Source organism: Sceloporus undulatus, chromosome 3, assembly GCF_019175285.1.
Source record: "Sceloporus undulatus isolate JIND9_A2432 ecotype Alabama chromosome 3, SceUnd_v1.1, whole genome shotgun sequence".
In the NCBI taxonomy this organism is placed as follows: domain Eukaryota; kingdom Metazoa; phylum Chordata; class Lepidosauria; order Squamata; family Phrynosomatidae; genus Sceloporus; species Sceloporus undulatus.
In genome coordinates this window covers 202,519,930-202,532,367 of record NC_056524.1, presented here as the reverse complement: position 1 = coordinate 202,532,367, position 12,438 = coordinate 202,519,930, and the positions used below count along the sequence as shown (strand labels likewise).

The 12,438-nt window shown below is 41.4% G+C and overlaps 1 protein-coding gene and 1 long non-coding RNA gene across 28 annotated transcripts in view; one reads left to right on the top strand and one right to left on the bottom strand.

Moving 5' to 3' along the window:
• The window catches only part of LOC121924799, a 30,777-nt gene extending 28,811 nt beyond the window's left edge, over positions 1-1,966 (bottom strand). The window contains exon 1 of one of the 2 annotated variants that reach the window (XR_006102721.1): positions 1,884-1,966. This is a non-coding gene — a long non-coding RNA (uncharacterized LOC121924799). The remainder of the gene's footprint in view (positions 1-1,883) is intronic. The other variant, XR_006102722.1, reaches the window with a different exon arrangement.
• Positions 1,967-1,978: 12 nt separating this feature from the next.
• Positions 1,979-12,438, top strand: part of TCF7L2 (transcription factor 7 like 2) — a 248,517-nt gene continuing 238,057 nt past the window's right edge. For 13 of the 26 annotated variants that reach the window (XM_042456263.1, XM_042456259.1, XM_042456262.1 and 10 more), the window contains exons 1-3: positions 1,979-2,899; positions 3,300-3,366; positions 3,654-3,778. In XM_042456263.1, coding sequence (XP_042312197.1) covers positions 2,711-2,899; positions 3,300-3,366; positions 3,654-3,778 — 381 coding nt within the window. In that variant the 5' untranslated portion in view covers positions 1,979-2,710. The remainder of the gene's footprint in view (positions 2,900-3,299; positions 3,367-3,653; positions 3,779-12,438) is intronic. The other 13 variants (XM_042456248.1, XM_042456247.1, XM_042456244.1 and 10 more) reach the window with 7 other exon arrangements.

Genomic DNA, 12,438 nt, shown 5'->3' with positions numbered 1-12,438 from the left:
AGATAGATAGATAGATAGATAGATAGATAGATAGATAGATAGATAGATAGATATAAAGCCCACATTTCCCCTCCACTGCCCATTTGGTGCCTCTTCTATCCAAACCAGGTTCTAGGGCGCATTCCTGGACTTACCCCTCCTCTCTCAATTTCTTTCCCTACTTTATATAGATACATACTGTATTCCCCATTCCTTGACTTGGGGGACCACACAGTCGGATCACACACATCGACGAGACTCACACTGATTTTCCAGCTACCCCAGTTGGTCTCCCCCTCCTTGCCTTCCCTCCTCAGAAACTCCCCACTTCCCTCTAATGGAGAAATCATCCAGTTTGACCCCCTCAGTGTGAAGGAAATCCTGGGGTGTTGTTTTTGAGTTTGCTGTGACAGGGCTGCTTCCACACTGGGGAACTAATCCGGTTTGGTCCCACTTTTAAATGCCCTGGCTCAAGGCTATGGAATTCTGGGAATGGTAGTTTGTTGTGGCACCATAGTCCCAAAAAGGGGCACACAAACACACAATAACACACATACGCAAAAAAGAGTGGGGTGCCTGGCTTCTGAGGCGCGCAAAGCCACCCACCAGAAAGGAAAGCCAAACCCTACTTTTCCCCAAGGGAATGAAAGAAACAACCCCAACCCCAATAGGGGCTTTGAACACAGCCTCTCCTGTTTGGAGGGACAACTTCCTCACAACTTCCCATTTGGGTGGGCTGCTGGCTCCCCAAGGAAGCCGCCCCTCAAAAATAAAAAGAAAGGACAGGCCTCCAAGGTCCAACTTAAGGAGGAGGAAGAGGAGGAGGCGAGTTCGAATGGTGCGCTCCCCAAAAAGCGCGCGCAGCCCTACTTTTTTTTTGGGGGGGGGGGGGAGGAAGGAGTCAAAAGAGAGTTCCTGAGGAACTGCCTTGCTCTCCTTCCTCACCACTTTCCCCCCTTCTTTTCTTTCCTTTTCGAGGGGTGCAACCTGTGTTTGGCTTCCTCCACACACACACTAATAATAATAATAATTTCCTCCACACACACCAATAATAATGACTTCCTCCATACACACTAATAATAATAATAATAATAATAATAATAATAATAACAACTTCCTCCATACCCTCTAATAATAATAATGACTTCCTCCACACAATAATAATAATAATAATAATAATAAATTTATTTACGGTATTTATACCCCGCCCGTTAGCCCTAGAGTCTTTCACTTGATTTAATAATAATGACTTCTTCCACACACACTAATAATAATAATAATGACTTCCTCCTCACAAATATATATATATATATATACTTGCAACAAGTATATTGTGCATTTCGGTTGGCCAAGACAGGCCCCCCTAATGGATTCTGGTTAGCATTGCTTAAAGGGCCAACACAGCTGCGTGTTTTAATAATAATAATAATAATAATAATAATAATGTGAGAAGTCCCCCCTTCCTTGTTCTCCTCCTCCTCCTCCTCCTGCATTGTCTCTCCTCCAACCCATTCCCTCTTTCCTTCCCTCCTTCCAGCCTCCCCTCCTCTCTCTCTCTTTCCCAAAAGGAGCATTGTGCCTACTTTTTTGCCTCCCCTTCCTCCTCCTCCCTGTTTATTTATGCAGACGTCACCCCCGGAGCCCCCGCCCCTTCCTGCATCTCATTAAAGCCTTCGCCTAGTAGTAGTGTGTGTGTGTTTCCCCCCTTTTTTCCCCCTGTCAATAATCCCGGCTCCCAGACTTTTTCCTCCGCGCCTCCGGATTTGGGTGCCCACTTTTTTCTCCCCCTCCGATCTGTCAATCAGCGCCGCCTTTGAACTGGGAGGGAAAAAAAAGAGAGAGAAAGAGAAAGAGAGAGAGAAAGAGAGAGAGAGAGAGCTCTCCGTCTAAAAACTTCAACTCACTCAAAATCCGAGCGGCACCGGCTCTTCCTTTAGAGCTGCGCCTTCTTCTGAGCCTCCTCTTTTCCTTTTTCTTTTAAACCTCTCCCCCTTTTTCCTCCTCCTCCTCCTCCTTCCCCCCTTTTTCCTCCCTTGACTTGTTGTCTGCAAAGAAAATAATCACAACAACTGTAATATATATATATATATATTTAATTTTTTGAAAAATCATCTTCAGCCTTTCCCTCCGTTTCATTCTTTTCGTTCCTTTTATATATATATATATATATATATATATTAATTTCGTTTGGTCTGGTCTTCGGAAGAGAAAGAGAAAAAGAGAGAGAGAGAAAAGCCCCAGAAGAAGGAAAAGAAGAAGAAGAATTCCAAAGTCACTGGTGCGAAAGGAAAGGAGCAAAGAAGAGACTGTTTTTCGTCTTCTTCCTCCTCCTCTTCTTCCTCCTCCCCTCTTCCTCCTCCCTCTTTTCCCCTCCCCAGAAAAGGGAGAGGGGGAAAGAAAGGAAGGAAGGAAAAGAAAGAAAAAAAGAAAAGAGAGAGAGAGAGAGGAAAACTTAAAACTTTCAACTTGGACTCTTTTTGAAAAACATCGCCAAACTTCCCTCCTTGTCTTTCTTTAAGGGTCAGATTCCCCTCTTTTTCTTTTCATCCCCCTCTCCCCCTCCTCTGTCTCTTTCCCTCCCTCCCTTTATTTTTTTTCACTCCCTCTCTTCCTTTCCTCTCTTCCCTTCTCCCCTCCCTTCTTCTCCTTGCAAAATTGCTGGCCGGCGGGTGAAGAAGAAGAAGAAGGAGCCGGGAGGAGGAGGAGGAGGACGCCGAGGCCGAGGAGGAGAATGCCGCAGCTCAATGGCGGTGGCGGGGACGACTTGGGGGCCAACGACGAGCTCATCTCCTTCAAGGACGAGGGCGAGCAGGAGGAGAAGATCTCCGAGAACTCCTCGGCCGAGAGGGACCTGGCCGACGTCAAGTCCTCCCTCGTCAACGAGTCCGAGACGAACCAGAACAGCTCCTCCGACTCCGAGGTGAGAAAACCAGGGCTCCCCCTTGCCTTCCACTCCTTCCCCCAAATCCAAGGAGCACACCTGCTTGGCTTCACCTGGACTCCAACGTTTTGGAAACAGAAAGGCATTTCAATTGATGATGGATGCTATTATTTCCCTTTCAGTTGTCTATATATATATATGTATATGAGTTAGAAGACTTTGCTCAAGTGCAACTCTGTTTCTCGCCCTGTTGCTACTTCGCTTGGTGTCTTTCCCCCCATATATATATATATATATATATATATAGTTCCTGCTTTGTAGCAAGTTTTTAAACTCTTTGTCTCGTTCTTCCCTCTCTGCCTCTTCCCCAACAGCCTGGATTTTCCATATAATCTCTCTCTCTCTTAATGTGTTTCTTTCCTGTTTCTTCTTTCTCAAGGCGGAAAGGCGGCCTCCGCCTCGCTCCGAAAGTTTCCGAGACAAATCCAGGGAAAGTTTAGAGGAAGGTAAGACACTCTGGGCTCTTTTTATTTTTGGGGGTGGAGGATTGTGTTTGTGTGTTTTGTGTGTGTGTTTGTGTACGAGTCCAGAAGAGAGTCTAGAGCCATGGCACTTTCCAAACTCCCCCTTCCCTGTTTAGGAAAACAGAAAAGGTCTTGTGTCGGTGGGAAGAGGAAAGAAAGGCAGGGGGGAAACAAATCAGAATGTTGCTGGGCTTTTCCTAACCGTGCTTCTTTCTTCTTTCCTTTTTCCTGCCCCCTTCCCTGACTCCTGGCTTCCCCCGCCATGTTAGCTGCGAAGAGGCAAGATGGAGGGTTGTTCAAGGGCCCACCGTATCCTGGCTATCCCTTCATCATGATCCCCGACCTGACCGGGCCCTACCTCCCCAACGGATCCCTTTCGCCCACCGCCAGGACGGTAAGTGGCCTCTCCAGGGCTTCTCCTCCTCCTTTCTTTGGGACCCCCCTTTTCCCGGCCTCTGGGCCCTTTTCCGCTCCGCTCTGGGCATTTCCGTCCTAAGCCCCTTCCGCCCAAAAAGGGGGGCTCCTTGCCCTCCCTCCCTCCCTCCCTTCGCCCCCTTTCCTTTTCCTTTCCTTTCCCTTTCCTTTTTTTCTCCATCGCGCGCCTCAATCAGAACAACAAAAAAACTTTGGCCAAACTTTTCCTCAAGACTTTGCTGCTGCTGCAGCGGCGGGCGCTTGTTTCCCCTCCTTCGCCATGTTTATCCCCCCCCCCTTTCAGTTCAAGTTGTGTGTGTGTGTGTGTGTGTCATGTGGGGTGTGTGTGTGTTTGTGTGTATGCCACCCAACCCCTCTCCCCCTGTGTTAAAACACGAAACAAAATAAACCTAAAGACACCCAAGGCGTCTCTCTTTTCCCCACCCGCCTTTTCTTTCTCTCTTTTTCCTGCTTTCACTCCCCTTTTCCTCCTCCAAAGTGAGGGGTTTTTCTATCGGGCTCTTGTTTTCCTTCTGCCCTCTCCAGTGGCCACTGGGTTTCTCTCTCTCTCTCTCCCCTCCTCCTGGCCTTGCCTCCCCCTTTAACCCTTCCTTCCCTGGCTGCCTCCAGCTTCCTCCTGAGGGACTTTAGAGAGAGAGGCATTGCTTTCCACTCAGTTCAATGGCATCCCCATGTGCCATTGTTATTGTTATCATTGTTGGTTACTATTACTGGTGTTGTTATTGTTTAAAAGCCAGGACCTCGTGAGGAGTCTGTTGACTGTAGGCATGTGAACTTTTTCACACACACTCTCTGTGTGTGTGTGTTTGTGTCAGGCTCCTCTGTATTGGAGAGCCAGGTTTTGGAGTACAGTAGTTGTCTTTGGGAGGAGGAGGGACGTTTCTTGGCATTCCTGGACAAAGCAACGTCTTTTAAAAGACACAGAGCTCTTCTTCGTCTTGGAGGGGGGGAGCTCATGGATATATGTTCTTCTTCAAGGGGAAAATATAAAGATTGTGGATATGTGATCTTCTTTTAAGGGAAAATATGAAGACCATGGATATGTCCTTCCCCAAAAGATCATGGATATGCCCCCCTCCCCCCCAAAAAGATTGTGGCTATGGCTCCTCCTCAGTCCCATCTTTTCAGTGTTTTTCCTCTCTTGTCTGAACTGGCTTAATTTTGTTCTGGGGGGAAAGACTGAAAGAAGAGACATCTCTCTCTCCTTTTCCTCTTCATTTTTAGTGGCCTGTGGTTGAGCTGAGCCTTTCTGAAGGGCCAGGAACCTCCAGGAAAAGCCAGATGTAAACAGAAAGGGCCCCTTCGCTTACCAAACCAAAAAACATTACATGTCTTCACTTGAAGGGAACAAAGACACACAAACACTTATTATACACACACATAGACATATATATTTATATCCATTCTCTGGCTGAAGGATATATCCTTCCCTGGGTGTGGCAGAGCAGGGTCAGAAGGTGTGGCAGGAGGAGGCAATGAGGGAACAAGTTGCTCCAAACCTCTGTGGTTTTATTAAACTTTCTGAGGGATGCAAAGCGTTGGGTACTCTCCTCGCAGTGCCTCATGGATGTATGCCAACTCTGCCTCCTTTGCCCAGAAGTAATATATTCTTCATGAACCTTGTTTTAAGAAAGTGTGTGCTTGTGTATATATATGTGTGTGTGTGTGTTTGTGTAATGGCTACCTATTTTCCATGGAATACACAATTTGTGCACAACTGGATCACTTTGTTTGCTTGTTTTATTTTTTAAATGTAATATTTCAATTGGAGTTAATTCCCTCTCTCACCTATTCCCCCCTTTCTTCAAATCACTATTTGCCTTCTTACCTGTTTTCTTTTATGGTGGTAACGTGACACCTTAATTTGAAACAGTAGATTCACTGTTACATAGATATGGAATTTATGGTGATCGCAATGTGCCCGCTCTACAAGTGTTTTAAAATATCCTATCGGGGTTGTTTTTAGTAAAAGTCCAAATCCAGATCACAAATTACAGAGGGGGAGGATGACAAAATAGCGCTGACTTGTGTATTTTTAAAATGTTTTCAAGGATGAGGTTAACCCAGCCAAGATATTTTATAATTTGCTCTTATTTTAAGGGCCCTGGTCACAGCAAGCAGACACTTGGATGACCACAGTTTTAGCATATATGGAAAAGCAATGTGACTGAGTTTTGAAACTGGGCAAATGATGAGACAGGTGAAACTGGGCTGGCTATGCAACGGAAGGAATATTGTGGGGATTTTGTGGCTGTTTAAACCACGAAAACAGCCATGATTTAATTTTGGCAGATGAAAATAGGCAAACTTTTCTTTTCTCCTAGAAACAAAAAAGACAAGAATGTAGTGTCTTTTATATTTATTTACCTCTTCAGTTACAAGCACTTGATATTTATCATTTTGTTCTGGATTATACCCATCACCTTTTGAAATGAATGAGGACTATGGATGTTTGAACAGGTTTTTGGATTAGGCACTCAGTAATAAACAATTAATGGAAATATTTCTCTCTTCCACATTTAAACATTTTCTCTGTAATAATGGACTGTTTCCATGAATTCAGGGGATTGTATAAGATCTGGTTTGTATTGTAGGTATGACAGGTGACCTTGTTCTTTGGCATCACATGGACTGATTCAAAAGGCATTTGCTATATTCAGTTGGCAATTTTATTATTTGTATACCAGCCAATTGCATATTTCAGACCTTCTGCATTCATAGGTCTGTGAATGCACTTCAAATTAATGATTTGTAAAGGTAATCCATTATTCGTTTCTGATACAAAGCAGAGTAATTCCATCTTGAAAGAGTTGATTCTTTTTTTTACATTGTTGAGAGTGCATTTCAAGAAATAAAATATTCTTTTTGATATGCAAGGCGCAAGTAAATAAACAACTTCCAGATTGGTTTTCTCTCTCTCTGTAGAAATATCTCACAGGCTTGACATTGTCAATTAAATTTTTTTTTAGCAGAATTATTTCCTTTCCCAGTGTATATCTGTTGTTTTATTTTTATTTTGGAGAATAGTTGTCCCTCTGAAACAGAGCCTTCAGTTCTCTAATAATCACAACGTACTTCTTAGAAAACCTGATTTCTGATTTTCTACTTTAACAATTATAAGGATCCAGAAGACTCATAAACCAATCCTATACATGTCTACTTAGTAGGTAAGTGTGTGTGGGAATGCAGACCTAAGTCTTGTGCTCCCTATCTTCAGTTAGCTGGGAGTAAGCGTCAATGAAATCAATGGTATGCAGTTCTTAGTAGACGTGTATAGGCTTGCACTGTAATAATGAATAATACATTACTTCAGGAATAATGCTTTAATTGCTGAAGACGCCATAAAGCTTGATAGCAATAATTCTGTTTTAAAATAACAAAGCTTTTACTGCGTAATGCTAATTTTTGCCTTTGAGAAAGTAATGTGTCTGGCTCTTTAAAAGGACCAATAGGTACCAAGGAGGGCTTTATTAGCAACGAAACAATGCATTCAAGAATATACTTTTGTAAGGACCAATAGGACTAGGAATGCTATTTCAGAATTTAACAATAATACAGCCATATTATATATAATCCCGGTTATTTAATTTTAACATTCCATTATTATTACCATTATTACCAAGCATAATTTCGTGTGGATATTTCCTTTCTTGTTTTCTTTCTATAAAAGAGTTTTGTTTCACTAAATTGTGAAACATCTAGCATTTTGTCTGGCTGTAAAATGCTTAGGGTGAGAGTGACTTTTGTGATATGGTAGGTGCTTACTAGTGGAAATATTGGAAAATCATGCTTTCAGAAATCTGTGGTGTGCCCCCCCCCACTTATCTTTTGAAAGAAGCCACATAATCGCTTGCACAGGAATGTGGATGTGGGAGCATGAAGAGTTAATGGCATCTCAAACCCCCCCCCCCTTTTCCCTTCCCCTGCTTTGAATTGTTTTGACAACACTTTTCAAAAGTGTGACATTCTGAGCCCCTGCAATACAATGTAATATTACTGTAATTACACAGGTCATTACATTTTAAATAGAGAACAATGAAATGCTTATCATGCTGAAAAAAAGAACAGGTGTTCCTGCCCTTCTTTGGTATTTATGCTAATTTGTTTTTCATCTCCTTTAGAAATATTTATGGCTCGGCATTGTTAAGATTTCTGCTTCCAACGTGAGGGGTTGATTCATTACTAATCTTTAAGGTTGAAGGTTCCCTTGATTTCTGAAACAAGGGTTAGGATGTTAAACTAGACAGATGTTCATAGTGTATGTACAGTTTTCGTATGTCACTGTGTTTGTGCTTCATGGCACGGATAAGCTGTTCATTGAATTGTGCTATTCATTTTCTCCATGGCTTTAAAACAGTAACCTCTGGAACTATGAAGAAATAAGCTATTTTCAGCAGCTGATCTTGTGACGCTAATCAACTTAAGCACATACTCTGAGGATCTTTCAGTTCTTAGCTAGGTTAGAATGATGTTTCTGATTCAAATATAGCTTGTGAGGCATGTCATAAATAGTAACTGGCTTTAGTTTTGTAAACTTCATTTAAATAAAACCTCTCTAGTTTAATTTAAAAGCTGCGGGAGGGGAGGAATAAGGGAACATTCATCAGCCAAGTTCTGACTTGAAAGGTGTGGAAGGAGTGGGGAAGGATTTGAGGCACTCTGGAAGCTCTAGAAATAAAGTTCCATGTCCCTCTGTGAAGGCAAAATGCACACCTATCCTCTCCCCTGAGTATCCCAAAGGAGACATTTAATAACTTTTAAAATACATTGTATTCACCAGCATACCAAGATCAGTTCAGTTTAAAAGCTTAAGTGTCATGCTTTCATAAGAAAATGCATTTCTCTCTTTGTTTCTTTCTTTCCTTCTTTCCTTTTCACTTCTTTCATTTGTTCATTTGTTCATTCCTAAAAAGAAAAGAAAGGCAGGATAGAAGAAGGACAGCTGCAGTTTTCTTTTTCTTTTCTTTATTTGCATGGATGTGTGTGTGTGTGTTTCTGCAGCATGACTAAAAGCTGCACAACCCCCATTTCCAGCTGTCTGGCAGTTATGTGGAAGTTGGATTATGCCTGTTAAGTGTGAGACAACCTGGATTTAGCAAATGCTTTCCTAAACAGGGAGTAGGTGACTGTTGTGGAGTGGGGGAATGGGGTGGGGTGAGGAGGGAGGAAACATTAAGGCAGTAGTTCATGCTCTTGAAGCATACATATTGACATTAAAAAAAAAAGACACTCTTTGGGCCAAAGTGCATACAGATGCTAACAAAAGAGCACTTACAGATAAGAGAGAAGGGATGTTGTGTTTTTGTTTTTTGTGTTCAGGGTTGTAGGTGGAATTAAAATGTTCTTCTTCCCACACCTTACCTGTTGTGGGAACTTTTTGTCTCTTGCTACTACAGACTGCAGCTGCTTCATTGTTTGTGTAGTAGAAGAGTTTGTATTCCTGCAAGCCCTCCTTTCCCACCGCACTCCCATCTTTTTGTATCTCTGTGTTTTCTTTGTACTGAGCTATGGCAAAAATGCAAGCAGAGCCTCACCCGTTGACTCGTAATTGGGCACGTTTGTGAAGGAAATGGTTAATTTTACAACCAAAGGCAAACTTGCACCTCAACAGGTCTGCTGAAAGAAATGTGCCACAGTCATTTGCTGGCAGGCACTGAAGGGTCATAAATCTACAGGGTTTATTTACAGCCTATAACACTTATGAATGTTAAGATATTTGACGCCACGCTGGCCTTATAATATCCAAGGTCCACAGACACTAGTAGTGGGTCAGGTTTCTTTCACTAATTATAAGCAATGAGAGATGGAGGAGGTGGGGGAAATTGTAGAAATAAGCCCATGAAAAGCTTAGATTGTTTTTGGGGAGGGGGTGTTTGGTGCTCCTTCAGGGCTGGTCTGTTCCTATGATTCAGAATTAACACTTGCAGTGCCAAGAACAGCAAAGAAGAGCACCGAGCAAATATTTTGCTCAACCTGCGTTCTTTATGAATGTGTTCACATACTAGTGATAGGCTATCTAGATAGGGAACCTTGGGGAAAAAATACTTCCCAGAATGTTTGCAAAGAAATCGGATATACCCATCAATATATTTGATATAGCTGGGAGGGAAGAAAAGATACAGAATTCCTGGATTAATAGCAAAGTTAAAGGTATGACTATTTTGTTTTAACAGTATGTATGTTCAATACCTCCCCCACCCCCTACTCTGCCAACAACAGAAGGAAAGTGAAAAAGTAGGCAAGCTTTGTTCTGAGAAAAATGTCCGGAGAACAACCCAGTAAACATGTTCCATTTCAAAATCTCATTTAGAAGAAAGGCTCAGTTTCTGCTACATATTTTAGAGAATGGAATAAAATATGAGTTTACAGCATAGGGAGTTGAGGATAAAATGTCTTAAGAGGCCAGGGGACAGTAACTTGTTGTCAAAGAGACAATACTAATGTGTAAGGGTATTTGAAAAAATATATTTCAAGTTCATCTACTGAAAGGGAAGTTGAAGACCTAGGTATTTCTTGGCTCTTGGTGTCTGGTAAGTCTTGGGGCCAAAGGAGAAGCATCACTTGAGGGTTCCCCCTCCAGCTCTCCCTTGATGATGATGAAGATGAAGATCATTTTTATTAATATTTAATCTTCCTGGATTAAACAAGTGAACTGTTTAAATGGTTTTAAATTTAAGAAGGCTTAAGCTTGTTCTGTATGTTGGTGCTGTTTGTCTTTTTTAAAAACATGTGCAAAAAATCTAATGGAATCAATCTGAGTTTCAAAGAAAGTCCTAGGAGTGTGTGTATAAGTAAAAAAAATAATAACAGTCCTATATGCTGTACTGCCACATTCAATTTACAGATAATGATCTGGGCAAGAGAATCTGTGGAGGTTTTTAATCTTCAGACTGAAGCCCTTAAATAATAAAAAAAAGATAAAAAAGTTTTCTTCCATAAATGTAACTTCTTTCCCCTAGTAAATGTTCAAGAAGTCTAGAGGAGTTTTTATGAATTTTCCGAACTGGTTGAGTCCTGTAAGTTATTAGCCTCTAGGGATAAATCTGGATCCTTTAACACCACATTACAGAGGTGATGTGGTAGGACCTTTTAGCAGGTTATCAATAGTGTTATTTGTTTCTCAAGAGAGTTCATTCATGTGCAACTCTCCCATTTCATTTTGTCTGTTCCTTTCTGCTCTTTTTGTTTAAGTGCTCCAAAACATTGTTTCTCATTCTTTAAGCTGTACACAGTGAGCATGCAGCCATGAATGAGTTAAATTGCTAGCTAAAGTTTGGAGTGGTGAAAAGAAATTTGGGAGCCTGGTTGGCATTAACAGGGTACAGCACATTTTACAGAGCTTAATTAGTACGAACTGTAATTGTTCATGGTCTGCTAGGAGAAGTAATATGCAGGAAAACTGGAGTCATTCTTTTGCAGTCTTTAGTTTTAAAACGATAAATCACTTGCATATTTGTGCAATGATTCAAATGGAGCTGAGACCTCTCCATCTCAACATGTGGTAAATTGTAAAGTCAATGAATTGCAGATGTAGGCTACGGTCAGATTGTGTGTGTGGAAAACCCAGAATGAATGGGAAAGAAGAGCAGGATAAATATTTACTAAGAAGATAACGGGGCTTTAACTTGCTGGGCCAATTATAAAGCGCCACATATTAGCAGTTTTGTTTTTAACCATTTATTTTAGCTTGAATAAATTAAGTCAAGGGCAGGGGCAGTATCACTCTTGATGAGCACTGTTAATCCTTGATAAACACTGGCTTTCTTACATTAAAATACACATAATCAGATTAGGAGAAATCAGCTCAGTACTATTACTTGTGCCTAAGTAAATTAATAAGAGAAGGGCCTTGCAGAACATTTCTGGAAAACCTTGAATGAGAGATGCAGCAAGGTTATGAAACCACCAATAAGAGATGCAGTAAGGCTATGTCTTTCTTATAGAATATTCTACAAATTCTATAAGGGATTTGTTTCTACATTCCTTTCACACCCAGAAGTCTCATCAACTTCACTGAGACTTCCTGCTTGAATAAGAGAAACATAAAGAGCATGTCGTTCATTTTTAGCATGTTGGGAATGCTCAATGACCCCATTGTTTGCTTCTCAGTTATCCAGAGTTACTTGTTAGTTTGGTTTAAGCCCAAGTAGCACCAGTGCTATTCCCACTCCCCCCTTCTGGCTTGCTTACATGGACATATCCAGATACCTTAAGTCAGAAAAAAAGTCTTCTTGATGCACAGTAAAAATATCATTTGCAACATACTGGTTCTAAAAAGAAGCATAGACATTGTTGTTCAAAGTAAAGTTTTATCAAATGTGGTATACAATCAGTGGCAATTTAGTTGTGTCTATTGTGCTGTTCCATTATCCCTACTGGCAGTTGAGCTTCTTACATGTATAAAGCATCTTGATAGTATTTTAGCACCTTTGATTACTAAAACATCTTGTAGTACTTAAGCATCTTTGGACATGTAAATTTTGGTTATGTGAGTTAAAAGCTCAGTAAATAATTACTTTTGTACTTAGCGGAGGATAACAATATTGGCTCAGTTCAGATGTCACATTTGTGATCTTTAGACCAGGGCTTAAATGCATTATCTCCCTTAGACATTACACA